We start from the raw sequence: 15,053 nt of genomic DNA, 5'->3' as shown, positions 1-15,053 counted from the left end.
GGTCAGAATGCTTCCACCACCTGCCATGACCCCACTCACCAACTATGAATGCAAGTCCAAAAGGGTGGGAGTGAACATGATCAGAATGCTTCCACCACCTGCCATGATTCCACTCACCAACTATGAATGCAAGTCCAAAAGGGTGGGAGTGAACATGGTCAGAATGCTTCCACCACCTGCCATGACTCCACTCACTTCCTATGAATGCAAGTCCAAAAGGGTGGGAGTGAACATGGTCAGAATGCTTCCACCACCTGCCATGACTCCACTCACCAACTATGAATGCAAGTCCAAAAGGGTGGGAGTGAACATGGTCAGAATGCTTCCACCACCTGCCATGACTCCACTCACTTCCTATGAATGCAAGTCCAAAAGGGTGGGAGTGAACATGGTCAGAATGCTTCCACCACCTGCCATGACTCCACTCACTTCCTATGAATGCAAGTCCAAAAGGGTGGGAGTGAACATGGTCAGAATGCTTCCACCACCTGCCATGACTCCACTTACCAACTATGAATGCAAGTCCAAAAGGGTGGGAGTGAACATGGTCAAAATGCTTCCACCACCTGCCATGACTCCACTCACTCCCTATGAATGCAAGTCCAAAAGGGTGGGAGTGAACATGGTCAGAATGCTTCCACCACCTGCCATGACTCCACTCACCAACTATGAATGCAAGTCCAAAAGGGTGGGAGTGAACATGGTCAGAATGCTTCCACCACCTGCCATGACTACACTCACTCCCTATGAATGCAAGTCCAAAAGGGTGGGAGTGAACATGGTCAGAATGCTTCCACCACCTGCCATGACTCCACTCACTTCCTGTGAATGCAAGTCCAAAAGGGTGGGAGTGAACATGGTCAGAATGCTTCCACCACCTGCCATGACTACACTCACTCCCTATGAATGCAAGTCCAAAAGGGTGGGAGTGAACATGGTCAGAATGCTTCCACCACCTGCCATGACCCCACTCACAAACTATGAATGAAAGTCCAAAAGGGTGGGAGTGAACATGGTCAGAATGCTTCCACCACCTGCCATGACTACACTCACTCCCTATGAATGCAAGTCCAAAAGGGTGGGAGTGAACATGGTCAGAATGCTTCCACCACCTGCCATGACTCCACTCACTTCCTGTGAATGCAAGTCCAAAAGGGTGGGAGTGAACATGGTCAGAATGCTTCCACCACCTGCCATGACTACACTCACTCCCTATGAATGCAAGTCCAAAAGGGTGGGAGTGAACATGGTCAGAATGCTTCCACCACCTGCCATGACCCCACTCACAAACTATGAATGAAAGTCCAAAAGGGTGGGAGTGAACATGGTCAGAATGCTTCCACCACCTGCCATGACCCCACTCACAAACTATGAATGAAAGTCCAAAAGGGTGGGAGTGAACATGGTCAGAATTCTTCCACCACCTGTCATGACTCCACTCACCAACTATGAATGAAAGTCCAAAAGGGTGGAAGTGAACATGGTCAGAATGCTTCCACCACCTGCCATGACTCCACTCACCAACTATGAATGCAAGTCCAAAAGGGTGGGAGTGAACATGGTCAGAATGCTTCCACCACCTGCCATGACTCCACTCACTCCCTATGAATGCAAGTCCAAAAGGGTGGGAGTGAACATGGTCAGAATGCTTCCACCACCTGCCATGACTCCACTCACCAACTATGAATGCAAGTCCAAAAGGGTGGGAGTGAACATGGTCAGAATGCTTCCACCACCTGCCATGACTCCACTCACTTCCTATGAATGCAAGTCCAAAAGGGTGGGAGTGAACATGGTCAGAATGCTTCCACCACCTGCCATGACTCCACTCACTTCCTATGAATGCAAGTCCAAAAGGGTGGGAGTGAACATGGTCAGAATGCTTCCACCACCTGCCATGACTCCACTCACTCTCTATGAATGCAAGTCCAAAAGGGTGGGAGTGAACATGGTCAGAATGCTTCCACCACCTGCCATGACTCCACTCACTCTCTATGAATGCAAGTCCAAAAGGGTGGGAGTGAACATGGTCAGAATGCTTCCACCACCTGCCATGACTCCACTCACTCTCTATGAATGCAAGTCCAAAAGGGTGGGAGTGAACATGGTCAGAATGCTTCCACCACCTGCCATGACTCCACTCACTCTCTATGAATGCAAGTCCAAAAGGGTGGGAGTGAACATGGTCAGAATGCTTCCACCACCTGCCATGACTCCACTCACCAACTATGAATGCAAGTCCAAAAGGGTGGGAGTGAACATGGTCAGAATGCTTCCACCACCTGCCATGATTCCACTCACTTTCTATGAATGCAAATCCAAAAGGGTGGGAGTGAACATGGTCAGTATCCTGCCACCACCTGTTATGACTCCACTCACATGCTATGAATCCCAAGCCATAGCCAAATTAGTATCCATGAAATCAGATTTTTTGGAATTTCACAGACCCTCTGCTCTCAACTCAGTAACACATCCATACCACTCACTGTTTTCTTACATATGGAAACCAGCATGAGAGGATATATGAAAGACTTGCTGGTTTAATCTTGCCAACCAAAGTATTCATGCATCTCATCAATGTCCTTGCACCTATCAGTGTATTTTTCTCCTTCTCTTTTCTCACTTACTTTGTTATTGCAAACTCCAAACACAGTTCCAAGTTTGACTGCTGTGATGATATGAGCAGCTGCTGCAATCCTTCCTCACTTAAGGCATTTGCTGTGCATGTTAGTAGGGGTGCACACTCAGCACCCTCTTTGTCCATTTCTGCAGTCATTTTCTCTGAAACTGTGCCATTCTTGGGTGATGGCTAGGATACTCACCAGTGAGTGACAGATAGTCATGTGGTGGAAACCTCAACACATCCAACCAACCCTTGACCTTTACAACACACTCATTCAGGTTCCTTCTTTCTACCTTTGCAGCCTTTTTCATTGCATCTTCTTCATCCAAACCATCCTCAATGAGCTCCTGGAAAGCATCCAAGGCCAAAGTATCTGTTTTTGTTAGCAATACAATTACAGGCACTGTGACAAAACCATTGAAATTTAAAACCAAACAGAGCACAGTCAATATACCCACCATGTCCTGTATCACACTCATCGAAAAACTTCTTTTCTGCAGCTGTGACCATCCTGTGGCTATCATTCAAAGGAATGCAAAACCTAAATCCATCACAGAAATCTTGTCACTTTGGTTAGGGTGTCAAACATAGTTTCCCCACCATATGGCATGAATTCTCTTGTCAAGCTTGGTTGTCTTGGCACGTTCCATCACGAATTCTTTCATCATATCAAACTCCCCTTCACTTCCGGCTTCAAATCCACGTGAGTCATGGAATACAAAGCGTTCATTACTTTTGAAAACCAGCTCATCCTCGATGTTGTGGTAGCCACGCTGAATACATACGACCATTCAATGTAAGCTCCCGGATATTCATGAAGTTACTTCACCTTTAGGGAACCCTGCACCACAGTAGCATCCACCTGAATATAGCCCGACACCTTGTTAATCTCAAACAAATACCATGAAACACACATACCTTCTCTCCTTCTGCATTGAAAATTTCTGGTTCATCCGTAGTATCACAGACCCTCTGCAGGATTGTTGTTTTACCTGCATTGGCTCTTCCCATGACGAGAATGCGAAAGCGTTTGATGCGACCGATGTGCTCTCTGGCTTTCGCTGGATCTAAGCGAAACCTAGAGCGTGCGGAGGCTGACACTGATCATTAATGTTCTTAGACTTGTCTTCATCGTCGCAGGTACAATGCTTACCGGTGGGTACTTCTTCAGTGTGTACAGGAACGGGAGTATCCACACTCTCCTCCGGAGAACGCGGAACCGTGGGTTGCACCTCGGTCAGTGCAGGAGCAAGCGCACCTGTTCTGTTTGACGGAGAATCTGGGCAAGTCACTAAATACACTAAAGGAAACCATAAAGAACACGTGCAACCACCTTGGGTAGGAGCGGAAGCGGGAGTGTCCACGTTGCTGGGGCTAGGGCCCGCAGGAGAACATGGCGGAGTGTTTTCGACCGCCGTGGCAGCATGAACACCCCCAATATTGACTGAGGGAGAGTCGGAGACTTCGACAGGAACTTCAGTCAGAGAAGGGACGTGAATGTCTGTACTGGCTTGGGGCTGAGCAACTCTAACGGGCACGGGAACTTGCGGAATAACTGCGTCGTCGCTCGGAGAAGGCGGCTGCCAAATACAACACAATGCCTTGAAACACGCCATGAATGATAAGAAGTCAAAGTTCTTGGAATGTCGCAGGAGCAGTAAGCGTATAGTTCGAAGTGAAGATGGACAAGTAGAGAGGGCGTGGAGTTGCGGACTGCTGCTGATCGATATCAAGGCGCCTGTCGATGACCAAATACAATACAATTGTGTACTATTGGTGGTGGCTTTTTCCGACACGAGGTGTACACGTTCTGATTTAGAAAATCTTTGGGTCAAGCTGACACTATTATTGTTTTCTTCAATCTATATACTACTCGGGTGTCATCATTGAGTGCACAGTGAGATGATTAGTGTTACAGGACCTGATTGCGTGTACTCATTGGTTCATTTGTTCGTGGCCAAATATATTTTCTACTGTACACTGGACGGAACGCTGATGTATACACCGTAACTTACACATGTCATACAGTTTTCCATCATGCGCAGCACTCCATCATTTTGAACCTGCGAACAGAGCATCAACCACCACCCTGACGCCCCACGCACCTGGATCAGGAATCCTCTCTGCTCTCAACCTCCCACCTTCGACGTACGCACTGCGCCCCGCCTTAGCCTCGAGGTCCCTAGTCTTCTCCGCAGCATCCTTAGCAGCATTGACGGCTACTTCAAGGCCGGACGGAAAAGCCTCGATGAAGGCCGCAAGAGGATCCACGAGCGTACGTGACGGCGGACGAGCGCGGGTATAGGTATAAAGCCGGTCGAGGGCACAGTTGAGCGCGATGCTCCAGATATCAGCATTGGCGAGAGTTGAGGTGCCCGCAAGACCTTGGGCGAGCGCCGAGAAGAAGATCCTAAGGGCAAATAGGAATCGGTGAGCAATAAACGTTTTATACTGAACAAGTAGAGACACGCACGAATAGAGGGCACCACTGGTTCCACCCATGGCCTCTTCGGCAACTTTGGATATGGCTATCATACTACCGATGACATCCTCGCCTGACACTTTCCCCTCTTCCAGTGCTTTGAGGACGCCTGATGCGCAGGCGAATTAGTAGGATGGCCTCCAGGGACCGGTGATGACATACCGTTGGCTCCGTCTTTCAGCGTTAAACCACAGTCACCGTCACCGGCAATACTATCCATCTTCGTGATCTCTGGCTCAGCGGTGATGAGGGCTTTACAAGCGTACTCGATCGAAGTGTTAAATGATGTAACATTCGTAGCCCTTAGTTTGGCAGCTTGTGCACTCGCAGGAGGGGTAGACGCCGTCAGGCTCTCCGGGATCCGCAGCGTATGAGTTGGCTCAGTCTTTGAGGACCACCTCCATCCTGGCGCTTCCGTTGGATCATCAAGGAGAGCGAGTAGTAAGTCGACAGACAGGGCGTGCTTGTCATTGGGACGAGGCAGTAGGAGAAGGGTAAGCGAAAACCCTGGCATATTGAGGCTAGTCTGTCAGGTGACCGTCAGCGCTACAATTAAAGTACATGCAACAGGACAGACCATAAACGTCCCAGCCAGTACCCGTCGCACATGTATACGCTGGTGGTCTAACGCTCGTTTCGTTTCGTTGACGATGGCCCCGAGCTCGAGTTCGCTGAGCCCTCCTAAGTTGTTTACGAGGAGTACAACTTCGTCCTTTCCATCATTTCCGAAGGGTACGAATGCCCGTTCAGGGTCGGTCGTCGAGGTAATTAACTTCAGAAAATCGTGTACAAGTTCGTTCAGAGGGGGAATGGGTGAGATGCGGTTGTTTCCACTCTCATTGTGGATACCGAGCCCGATCTCAATCTCATCAACCCGAAGATGATTGTCTTGCACGGAAGTCCCTGGGACCTACACTGTGCGTGAGTATCGAGAATTTCCAAACGGAGGATATAGATGAAGCGGACGTGACAGTGCTCTAACCCGACACCTATGGTTCCCAATCGAGACGAGACGTATTGCGCAACTTCATACACCTCGTCGAGGGAGCCACCCCGTGTGGCAAGTCCTCCTGCTATCTTGTAGACGAGGCAGACGCCGGCAAGACCTCTGTCATCACAGTTGTGAAGGCATTAATAGCCTGGCACGGATATACGAACCTCCTTCCAACGATGTATCCTTGCGTCCTACCAACAGCAACGTCGTCGCCAACCACGATGAATTTGACAGAACCCGCTTTGTCCGGATGAGTCGCAGCGTACTGTTCCTTAGCGAGCCCGAAGTTCAGGACGTCACCAGTGTAATTCCTTAAGTGCCATCAGAAAACTGCCTAGCGCCCAACACCTTAGTGCAGCGTACTTGACAATGATGATTGTTCTACCCGTAAGGCATGTCAGAACGGTAAAAAATACAGACGCGAGGCGGGCGCACCCTCTGTCATTGCTGATTAGGTCAATCGCACGACGGACCTGGCTGGAGTTGGGAGACGCGAATACTGATCCACATACCGCAGCTACGGGACATGATCCGTGGCCCGCTCCAGTACATAGAATTAAAACCCTTACCGGTCAAGATGCCTTGTCCTGTAGAGGTGTCATACCTAAGATCACTACAAGAATACATCATATCATGCTTTACCAACGAATCCTGAATGCGACGGCTCATGTCCAGAGCCCCCACCACACAAAAGAGCAACTCTTGACCGATCTTGGTTCGTGACGTGGACGACTTGTCACGACAGAATCAGATGGAAATCATAGATATGGAATTCAGAGTCTAATACACCTTTGTTGGCGACATCAAGAGAAAGGTTTGGGTTTAAGACGCATAAGCCTTGCAGGGAATCAGTCACCAGCGAGGACACCGATACAAAGTGTTTGCCTGGGCGGTTCTCCAGTCGTCATGAACTCGAAATACCTGTGTGCGTTCACTTCACTCTGCACGGCCATGGGGAGTCGGAGGATAGGGTGGTCCGTTCACCGTGACAGGTGTGACCGTGACGTACGCGTCAAGCACTGCAAGCCTATTCCAACGGAGATGCGGCTGTCAAGTCAAAAGAGTTCTTGCAAGTCGGATTTCCCTTGCCTTCCGTTCTTTTCGATCCAACCAAATGTCATGAACCTGCCGTCGCCAGCACCGTCGCCCTCGTCGAAAACCAAGGATTTGGACCCAGGATCTAACAGTCGAAAGAGACAACGCTCAGAATCTTCACAATCAACCACGTCTTCTGTAAAGAGATCTGCATCTGAGGGGCCTGCATCGACACCTATTCGTACTACCACGGACGACACAACTCATACAGCCTGCGTATCCGATTCCGACATCGACTCGTACATGATGGTGCAGGGCGAGGATGATGTCTGCGCTATGACTCTCCTTGGTCCTGCCCAGCCGGTCGCCCCGGTTAATTTGACCCCGTCAGAGAAGTTTGAGTACATCAAACGTTTTCGCTGCAAGTCAATGCAAGTAGGAGAGACGTGGTTCCTCGTATCGCGCCAGTGGTACAGGCGATGGGAGTTCGCATGCCAGGGCACCATGGACAAGAGTGGTACCGTTGAGGAAAAGGACATTGGACCGGTGGACAACACGCCGCTAGTTGATCAGGACGGAAACCTCACCTCCGACTTGACCGAGGGTGTAAACGTCGAGTTCCTCCCAGAAGACGCTTGGAATGCATTCACAGCTTGGTAGTGGCGCGTTTCTTTTCGGCCCCGTTTTGCACACTGATCCGAGTATGACCAGGTATGGTACCCCAACCCACGCACTCCCTCGATCTGTAATTTCAAGGGGACAGTTTGGGCAGCCAAGTTTGGAACTTCGTCCTCCCCGTCTCAGAGTGCTGTACCTCGCGGAAACCAAATCCGACCAGACCGATCGTCCACCGGAATACGTCACCCTCTCTACTAAAGATACTGTAGCGCAACTTAGCAGACAGCTGGTGGCCAGGCTTTCTGCGCGCTCCGACATTCCTTACAGAATTTGGAAGATACAACCAGGGGAGTATGAAGGAGTGCAGTTTCCAGCAGAAAAACTCTTGCCGTCGGGAGCGGAACTCCTGGAGATCAGTAATAAAACCCTCGAGGAGTCATTGATTGAATTCCACGATCCCTTCGTCGTGGAGTTCCAGAAGGACGGGAAATGGATCTCGGATCAGTTGACCTCCGCTGCACAGCCTGCAGTCTCCGAACCCGCACCCCTGTTCTGTCAGGGAGATGATTTCTTTAGTCGTCTCGCCAGTACTTCTCAACAACCCGCTCAGCAACGACAGACACCACCGCCCACCACTGTCACCGCCAACACATCGTTTTCCAAATCGAAGGACACCCAGATCACTCCTTTCCGCCCTCGTGTGTTTTCTAAAACTAAGGTTGTGCAAGAGCCAGGAACTCTCGGGCTTGCTAATATGTACGTCCCCTTTCGCTTGTGAGGAGTAGATTCTTAGCCAATCTCAGGGGCAATACCTGTTTTATGAACTCGGCCCTTCAGTGTCTAGCACATACTGAACAATTGGCAAACTACTTCCTTTGTGCGTGGCGTTCTGTTATACTGGGTCGTCTTTGTTCATTTCATTCCACATAGCTGGTGTGTATCAAAGTGAACTTAACCCTGAAAATCCCCTTGGAATGCAGGGTGCGATTGCTGAGGCCTTTGGATCGCTCCTTCATCGCATCTGGGCGAAAGACCTTTCAGCAACAACTTATTCCCCTCGAGAGTTCAAACTGCAACTACAGCGCTTCGCGCCACAATTCTCTGGCTACCAACAGCACGATTCCCAGGAACTTGTCGCCTTTTTACTAGATGGCTTGCATGAAGATCTCAACCGGGTGCGCAAGAAACCGTACGTTGAGAAGCCAGATTGGGAAGGTGGCGGAGACCTTGAACTCGCTCAGCTAGCACAGCAATCATGGCAAGGTTATATGCGACGAAATGACAGTGTAATTGTCGATCTCTTTCAAGGCCAGTACCAAAGTACTCTTGTGTGCCCCGAGTGTCACAAGGTCGGTTCTGTATGGTCCGTGCACTTGAGTTAACATCTTGACGCCTTTCCTGAACAGGTTTCCATAACGTTTGATCCGTTCATGTACCTTACCCTTCCGATCCCGATTGAGAGGAAGTGGTCGCACACCATACGTTATGTACCGTGGGACCCCTCGAAACCTCATGTCGAAGTTAGTGTTTTCTTGTCATGTTCTAGGGTCGGCTAACGAAAATCATAATCCCAGGTGCCTGTAGAAATTGTCCGAGGTGCAACGTTCAAGGATCTCCGCTTACTACTTGGACGTTGGATGGGCGTACCTGCAGAGAATGTACGTGTCGTAGCACTCAGCTTTTACAGTGAGTTCACACTACCTTTTAGCTTCTTACAATGGAAGTCTTTGGGCACCGCTTCTACAAGAACCTCGACGATACCGTCCAATGTGACGATATGTCCGAAAACGATGTAATCTTCTGCTACGAGTTGCCGTGCAATGCTCGCCAAAGCCGTTCTTATAAAGCAAAGAACGATGATCCTTTCATCGTCCCGGTATTCCTGAGCGACTTGCACGCGCGACCAATGACCTATGGATATCGCAGTCATGCAGCGTTCGGGCATCCTTTCTTCGCCGTTATCGACCGGGAAGATGCGCGCACCGTTGACGGAATATACAGCGCGGTTGTCGACTACCTGCAGCGATGGTCTCATAATGCCCGTGATCTGTATGTCTGGGAGGAAGGGCAGGCTACCCTTGTCGATTCAGCGCCTATAATTGTACCACCAATCGATTCTCTCACCGAGATTAAAGTGAACGGCGATGCCACGGAAGGGATGCTTATCGAGGACGACATTACGGATGCTTTTGGAGAGCAGGACGCACCCCCCGAGGGCTCTGTTGATATTGTCCTCCGGAAGGTCGGGGTGAAGACGACTTTCGACCTACGCTTTCAATCTGGCCAGAAAGACTACACTGCTAGTTTCGGCTCGTATAACTCCCAGCGTTTGGAAACATGGGACGATCGTATCGAGCAGATGGGAGAAGATGTACCACTACTCAAAGAGTGGGATGCACTCTACTGCGACTTTGACAGAAATATGAAAACGTACTTCTTCGGCGACGAAATTTCGCATTGGGAGCACTCCACTTGGGAGGCGTGGGATAAATTCATTCACCCCGAGTACGCAGAAGCGAAGCGGGCTTCGTTAAACAAGAACTCGAGGGTTATTTCCATCGACGACTGCTTGGAAGAATTTACGAAGGAGGAAAAGTTAGGCGAAGATGATTTGTGGTACTGCCCTCGTTGCAAGAAGCATCAACAAGCGACGAAGAAATTCGATCTTTGGAAAGTTCCGGACATCCTCGCCGTTCACCTCAAGCGGTTCAGTAATAGTCGTGCGCTTAGAGACAAAATCGACGCTTTCGTGGACTTCCCGATTGAAGGGTTCGACCTTACCCGTCTAGTTGGTGAACGCGAGGTTGGAAAGAGGCTGAATGAGAGCGGTGCTAACCTCCAAGAGCTTGGTATCCATGATTTGGATGAACCACTTATCTACGATCTCTATGCCGTCGATGAGCATTTGGGTGGATTGGGTGGAGGGCATTATCGTGCTTGTGCCTTCAACCACGTCATTGGACAATGGTATCACTTCGACGATTCGTACGTGACACGAACCGAACCGATGCACGCAGTTGTAAGTTAGGCTGAACTAACCGAAGCGTGTTGCTTATTCCCGTACTTAGAACGCCAACGCGTACCTGTTGTTCTACAAACGCCGCAGCAATCGGCCATTGGGTGGTAAAACCCTACAGAAAATAGAAGAGGCCGCGCAGGGATCGATTGAGGATGATGATATTACTCCTGCTGAGCAGCATCAGCTTCCAACCCCTCCCGAGGAAACCTCTCCGCCTGCTTTTGTGACAGCGCAAAGCGGGTTCTGCGCCCCGCGTTCGCCTGGAAAAGCAACACCAGGATCATCCTCACCCCTCGACGACCTGCCTACTTTTGATGAATCTCAGAGCGACCCGCTGATCCAAGACTCGCTTCTCCTGGATACAGGTGGCTTGCATGCTTCAGAACTCGAATGGAGTCGTATACCGTCACCTACATCATCCGCGGCAACAGAAGGTGACGATGACTATCAAAAACTCTCAAGCCCAGACGAGTCATTAAACAGAGGCTGGGATGACAATTCCCCCGCCTCCGCCGTCACCTCAGATCTGTCGCCCAGCCTCCGGCCAATGGATGGATAGCTACCGCGGACTTTGAGATACCAGGACATTAGAAAGCAGCGCTGTAATCTACTTGCACGATCGCCAGTTTAATGTACTCCCTAGTAGATGCCTCAGCATGGGCATGCGTGCCCCATGTAGTAGTTACTGGGTTCAACTTTCTGTTCGTACACGTTTATTACTATAGCTAGTGCGTTCCCGGTGTGCGCGTGAAAACGCCATGGCTAACACGCGCAGTTGCCCACCATCCCAAACATTCCGGCACATATGAGCAGAATACCTGCAGCTCTGCTGTATCTGACGATATACAATCCTACCATACGTCCTAATACCACGGTCGACGAAGGCGACGAAGACGCAGAGGAACAAGCCCAGATTCTCTTCTACACCTCACGAGACCAGGCCACTTCACGGGACAAGACACTGAGGCAGGTCGGGCTCGCTAAAGCCCTCATACATTTCGCAGAGTGAGAGAAACATAAGATTTCCGGCGTTTTGGAGCTGAGCTTTTGGTAGGACATTCCAGACAGCAAGTTCATACCAGAATGTCCACTCCCAATCTAGGAGAATGGTGATGCTTAGTCCAGAACCTAATTTCTGGATACATGCAGTATGTTAGACGACTCAGTTCCATGCAAATTACTGATCGCTCTTAGGCCATCGAATTGGCCAAAACTCTTCAACCTCAGTCCTCGAAGTCGAAGTCGAAATCGAAGGATAAAGGGAAGGCGAAGGAAGCAAGCGGCGGGGACACACCTGCCCCCGAGTACTACGACGGCTCACTACACGACTCGGCTATTCGTGCTCGTTTGCTGCGGGGTTACGAACAATTCAAGGTTATTTCACTCCTTTCCATGAGAAAGTGGTTGCTTACATGTTACACATGAACATAGATAGTTCACGGATCCTTTACCTCTATATTAGACTCACAGGGACAACAAGCATTGGAATCACAACTCGAACACTTCTTCACCATCTGGGCGTGGTCTTGGGATTTGGAAGGAAACTCTAATCTGTCTTTGGACCTTGGTAGGTCCATTCGTCCGCGAAGTAAACCCCTGCATAACCTCTGATAGGTCCGCCACTCCATCCCATATATCCCGCAATACTCCCGGTCATCGATACCTTTTCTTCACACCTACCTGAAGGTCTGGAAACTATTGTACTGACACCAGATCATGTCGCTCCCTCTACTGGATATAGAAGTCTACATTATCCTACAACTCTTGCACGCCACTTAATGGGTCTGGTCTCACGGAGTCATCATGAAACTAGGGCAGGGTTACCCCATCTAGACCGACCGTCCGAAAAGGCAGAGCTGCCGGACAATGGTGTAGGACCATCTTCAACTGCGGACGCCCATGCATCCAATGCGTCCAATGGTTTTCTCGGAATTCCCTCGAAGGCCGCAGACGCCCGGAAATGGGGATGGCCTGGCGGATTCTTTCTGAGCCGGAACTCAGTTAGAAAATCCAGTAACGCAAACTCGGTAACCCAAGGTAGCCCTCCGGGGTCTATCGCTGGCAGTTCCGTTGCGCCGATTGATCAAGACGCGTTGGACGATGCGATCTCCCACAACTCGTTTGGTTCAAACGAACAGCAGGATAGAGGATTTCCGCATGCGGACTTAACGCCATGCACAAATGGTGACGTGTCGCACGACAATGCAGAGCAGCAAAGGTTTCAGCCGCTCGGTGTGGGAACTCCCCGTCCATCGAGAGCCCCTTCTCCCACGTTGACAACCTCGGAGGCAAGATCGAGCTCCCGCTCAGAACTCAATGACTGCAAAGCATCGCATCGCATACATTTTATATTTCTTGACGTGTTTTTAGCTCCTGATGACAAACCTTGGGCAACTTCCCGCCGCGCTGTTGCTTTGCTGAAGGTCAGTGAGTATTCAATCGAAAGGTAGAGTGTCCAACACTGGTCCATGAGCAGAGGAACGATATTGCAGTCGCACTCGTTAGCAGCGATGACAATGACCGCATCCCCAATGACGTTGAAGCGCTGGCGTCACAAACTTCACAGCTCCTAGAGGAAATTGATGTTACTTTGTCTGAAGATGCTCAACGGTGCGTTTTTTTTGCTTGCACGGATACGTCTTTTGAGGTCTAGTTAGAACTCTGGACTCTTCACTGCCGTCCGCGACGAAGATACTGCAACCTCGGGATGCCCATTTAATGAAATCACATGACTATATTCTCGGAGGTACCGGAATGTCTTCCCTCACTGATCACCTCTATGATGCAAAGGAGCTGCTAGAGAGGTAATGTACCACGAGTGAGGTTTATTGGCGGCTCCTCATCTTGTCGAGCAGACAACCAAACACAGTGGAAGTCTTCTCGAGAGGCTTGAGTCCGCAACACTGGCATGTAGTTCACCGCGAAGATGGCAGGGGAGAAATTTACGTACAAGTTGCGCGCAAGGAAGCCAGCTTATCGGATGTCGACAACGTCGTACAAAAGCTGTATAAAAGTTATCCATGATGGCTGTTGATGTGCCACATTTTGTTGGGACAATTGTGCTTGGCGAGGGCTTGTGCGTATGTGCCGCAATTCCGACTGATCTTCTACTATTCGGATCATACAGAAATACAGGAGCCAGAGTGAAACGCAGTCAGTAAATCATTTAGTTAGGATGATAAGATACTGATTGAATATACGCACAAGCAACGTCCCTTTTTTATCTGCTTCATTCTCATATCTCCCGCCACAGTGCTTTCAGGGAATACGTCGCGCAAGTGGGATGCTCCTGCCCGCGAGCCAGCAGCATAGCAAGTAGCAGGGGAGATCAAGAATCTGGTGATGAAGTATGAAGCTGTTAGCACGGGGAAGGCTCAGAATGCGACTATATACAGCGCCCAAGGTCTTGGCAGGTGTGGTAACTCGTGCACAGGCTTTGTCGCTCTTGCGTTCACAATGCACGTGTTTGCAAGTACTTACCATTCCACTTCACACCGGGCCGAACAGGGCACGGCAAATGAATGTGGGTGCCTATCAGGCCGATCACTTTAGAATTTAGCAATCATCTACTAAGATGAAGCGATGCGCCCGAGTATATCTTTCTGATCGATTCCTGCTGGCTCTCATTTCCATGGATCTTATAGCACAGCAATCGACCCTCTTATTGAATAAGGCTTCGATCCTCGCGGGAGATCTCAGGGTCTTGCCGACCAGCAGAGGCGAGGCAGACCCACCGCACATCCCGGGGGACGGTGGATATACACAAATTAGGTCGAACCAGATCGATACGCTCTGGGCCTCCAAAAGTTGTGTGCGATGGTCACAGGTACGTCGTTCCCTGCTGACAAGATAACACGACGATGGGCTGGTATCGCTTGAGCGAAACATCAGGAATTTTCTACAAAAGGGTGAATGTGGTCTGTCCAACCCTGCTGCCTGGAAACTGGTCATTGATGCACATCTGATATTATAAGCTGCGAACTGTGGCGTCGGTGTCTCCCCATGTGACCTCCGGGCGCCGGTTGATGCACATTACAGTATAGTCTTGCATGTATGTCGCACGAGCCTTCGAGCGATCAAGTCGCGTGTTCGCTTCTTGATACGTTCCCTGATCGTGGAAGGCCCTTGTGCGACCTCATCAGTATACATAGCATGTTAGCAAGCTTCTTCAACACAAGACCCCACGTCAAGTCGTACAAAGAACTAAATGCTCATGCGCGAATCTACCGCGGCAGATGCCACCCCACCTCGTTGTCCGGTACTCTCTGCTCAGCGCAGACGG

General features: G+C 50.0%; 4 protein-coding genes across 4 annotated transcripts; 2 read left to right on the top strand and 2 right to left on the bottom strand.

Moving 5' to 3' along the window:
* Positions 1-2,379: 2,379 nt before the first annotated feature.
* F5J12DRAFT_436942 (uncharacterized protein) lies at positions 2,380-3,720 on the bottom strand. Its single transcript, XM_051739417.1, has 8 exons — positions 3,542-3,720; positions 3,453-3,485; positions 3,224-3,396; positions 3,082-3,164; positions 2,823-3,026; positions 2,628-2,766; positions 2,498-2,545; positions 2,380-2,450 (listed from the first exon to the last, which is right to left on the bottom strand). Exons 1-8 carry the CDS (start codon positions 3,632-3,634, stop codon positions 2,423-2,425), a joined length of 801 nt encoding a protein of 266 aa, XP_051595751.1. The 5' UTR covers positions 3,635-3,720; the 3' UTR covers positions 2,380-2,422.
* Positions 3,721-4,565: 845 nt separating this feature from the next.
* F5J12DRAFT_859798 (Dak1 domain-containing protein) lies at positions 4,566-7,094 on the bottom strand. Its single transcript, XM_051746826.1, has 12 exons — positions 7,040-7,094; positions 6,889-6,984; positions 6,742-6,831; positions 6,669-6,686; positions 6,535-6,616; positions 6,463-6,480; positions 6,264-6,410; positions 6,072-6,213; positions 5,683-6,015; positions 5,268-5,631; positions 5,097-5,214; positions 4,566-5,033 (listed from the first exon to the last, which is right to left on the bottom strand). The coding sequence occupies exons 1-12, from the start codon at positions 7,050-7,052 to the stop codon at positions 4,676-4,678; spliced, it is 1,779 nt and encodes a 592-aa protein (XP_051595750.1). The 5' UTR covers positions 7,053-7,094; the 3' UTR covers positions 4,566-4,675.
* Positions 7,095-7,115: 21 nt separating this feature from the next.
* Positions 7,116-11,530, top strand: F5J12DRAFT_859791 (uncharacterized protein). Its single transcript, XM_051746825.1, has 8 exons — positions 7,116-7,790; positions 7,846-8,508; positions 8,556-8,629; positions 8,683-9,101; positions 9,159-9,272; positions 9,327-9,410; positions 9,461-10,771; positions 10,821-11,530. The coding sequence occupies exons 1-8, from the start codon at positions 7,141-7,143 to the stop codon at positions 11,328-11,330; spliced, it is 3,825 nt and encodes a 1,274-aa protein (XP_051595749.1). The 5' UTR covers positions 7,116-7,140; the 3' UTR covers positions 11,331-11,530.
* On the top strand, positions 11,454-14,060 carry F5J12DRAFT_436786 (uncharacterized protein). The gene is made up of 9 exons (XM_051739416.1): positions 11,454-11,776; positions 11,826-11,919; positions 11,966-12,145; positions 12,203-12,338; positions 12,386-13,194; positions 13,248-13,381; positions 13,429-13,575; positions 13,627-13,924; positions 13,979-14,060. The coding sequence occupies exons 1-8, from the start codon at positions 11,577-11,579 to the stop codon at positions 13,793-13,795; spliced, it is 1,869 nt and encodes a 622-aa protein (XP_051595748.1). The 5' UTR covers positions 11,454-11,576; the 3' UTR covers positions 13,796-13,924; positions 13,979-14,060.
* The last annotated feature ends 993 nt before the right edge of the window (positions 14,061-15,053 follow it).

Source organism: Pisolithus orientalis (genome assembly GCF_024613125.1).
Source record: "Pisolithus orientalis strain OTSU chromosome Unknown F5J12scaffold_49, whole genome shotgun sequence".
Lineage (NCBI taxonomy): Eukaryota > Fungi > Basidiomycota > Agaricomycetes > Boletales > Pisolithaceae > Pisolithus > Pisolithus orientalis.
This window is presented reverse-complemented; position numbering and strand designations above follow the sequence as displayed.

What these genes read in the sequence shown, in the direction of transcription:
- F5J12DRAFT_859791 (XM_051746825.1), top strand. Translation starts at nt 7,141, where the DNA reads ATGCGGCTGTCAAGTCAAAAGAGTTCTTGCAAGTCGGATTTCCCTTGC. An exon ending in TGTGCCCCGAGTGTCACAAG is followed by an intron (nt 9,102 to 9,158) that starts GTCGGTTCTGTA and finishes TTTCCTGAACAG; the next exon opens with GTTTCCATAACGTTTGATCC. An exon ending in TGGGCGTACCTGCAGAGAAT is followed by an intron (nt 9,411 to 9,460) that starts GTACGTGTCGTA and finishes ACTACCTTTTAG; the next exon opens with CTTCTTACAATGGAAGTCTT.
- F5J12DRAFT_436942 (XM_051739417.1), bottom strand. Translation starts at nt 3,634, where the DNA reads ATGGGAAGAGCCAATGCAGGTAAAACAACAATCCTGCAGAGGGTCTGT. An exon ending in TCAATGCAGAAGGAGAGAAG is followed by an intron (nt 3,486 to 3,541) that starts GTATGTGTGTTT and finishes GGCTATATTCAG; the next exon opens with GTGGATGCTACTGTGGTGCA. An exon ending in TCTCATGCTGGTTTCCATAT is followed by an intron (nt 2,451 to 2,497) that starts GTAAGAAAACAG and finishes AGTTGAGAGCAG; the next exon opens with AGGGTCTGTGAAATTCCAAA.
- F5J12DRAFT_436786 (XM_051739416.1), top strand. Translation starts at nt 11,577, where the DNA reads ATGAGCAGAATACCTGCAGCTCTGCTGTATCTGACGATATACAATCCT. An exon ending in CTAATTTCTGGATACATGCA is followed by an intron (nt 11,920 to 11,965) that starts GTATGTTAGACG and finishes GATCGCTCTTAG; the next exon opens with GCCATCGAATTGGCCAAAAC. An exon ending in GCAAAGGAGCTGCTAGAGAG is followed by an intron (nt 13,576 to 13,626) that starts GTAATGTACCAC and finishes CTTGTCGAGCAG; the next exon opens with ACAACCAAACACAGTGGAAG.
- F5J12DRAFT_859798 (XM_051746826.1), bottom strand. An exon ending in TCTTGATGTCGCCAACAAAG is followed by an intron (nt 6,832 to 6,888) that starts GTGTATTAGACT and finishes TGTCGTGACAAG; the next exon opens with TCGTCCACGTCACGAACCAA. An exon ending in GCTGAAAGACGGAGCCAACG is followed by an intron (nt 5,215 to 5,267) that starts GTATGTCATCAC and finishes CCTGCGCATCAG; the next exon opens with GCGTCCTCAAAGCACTGGAA.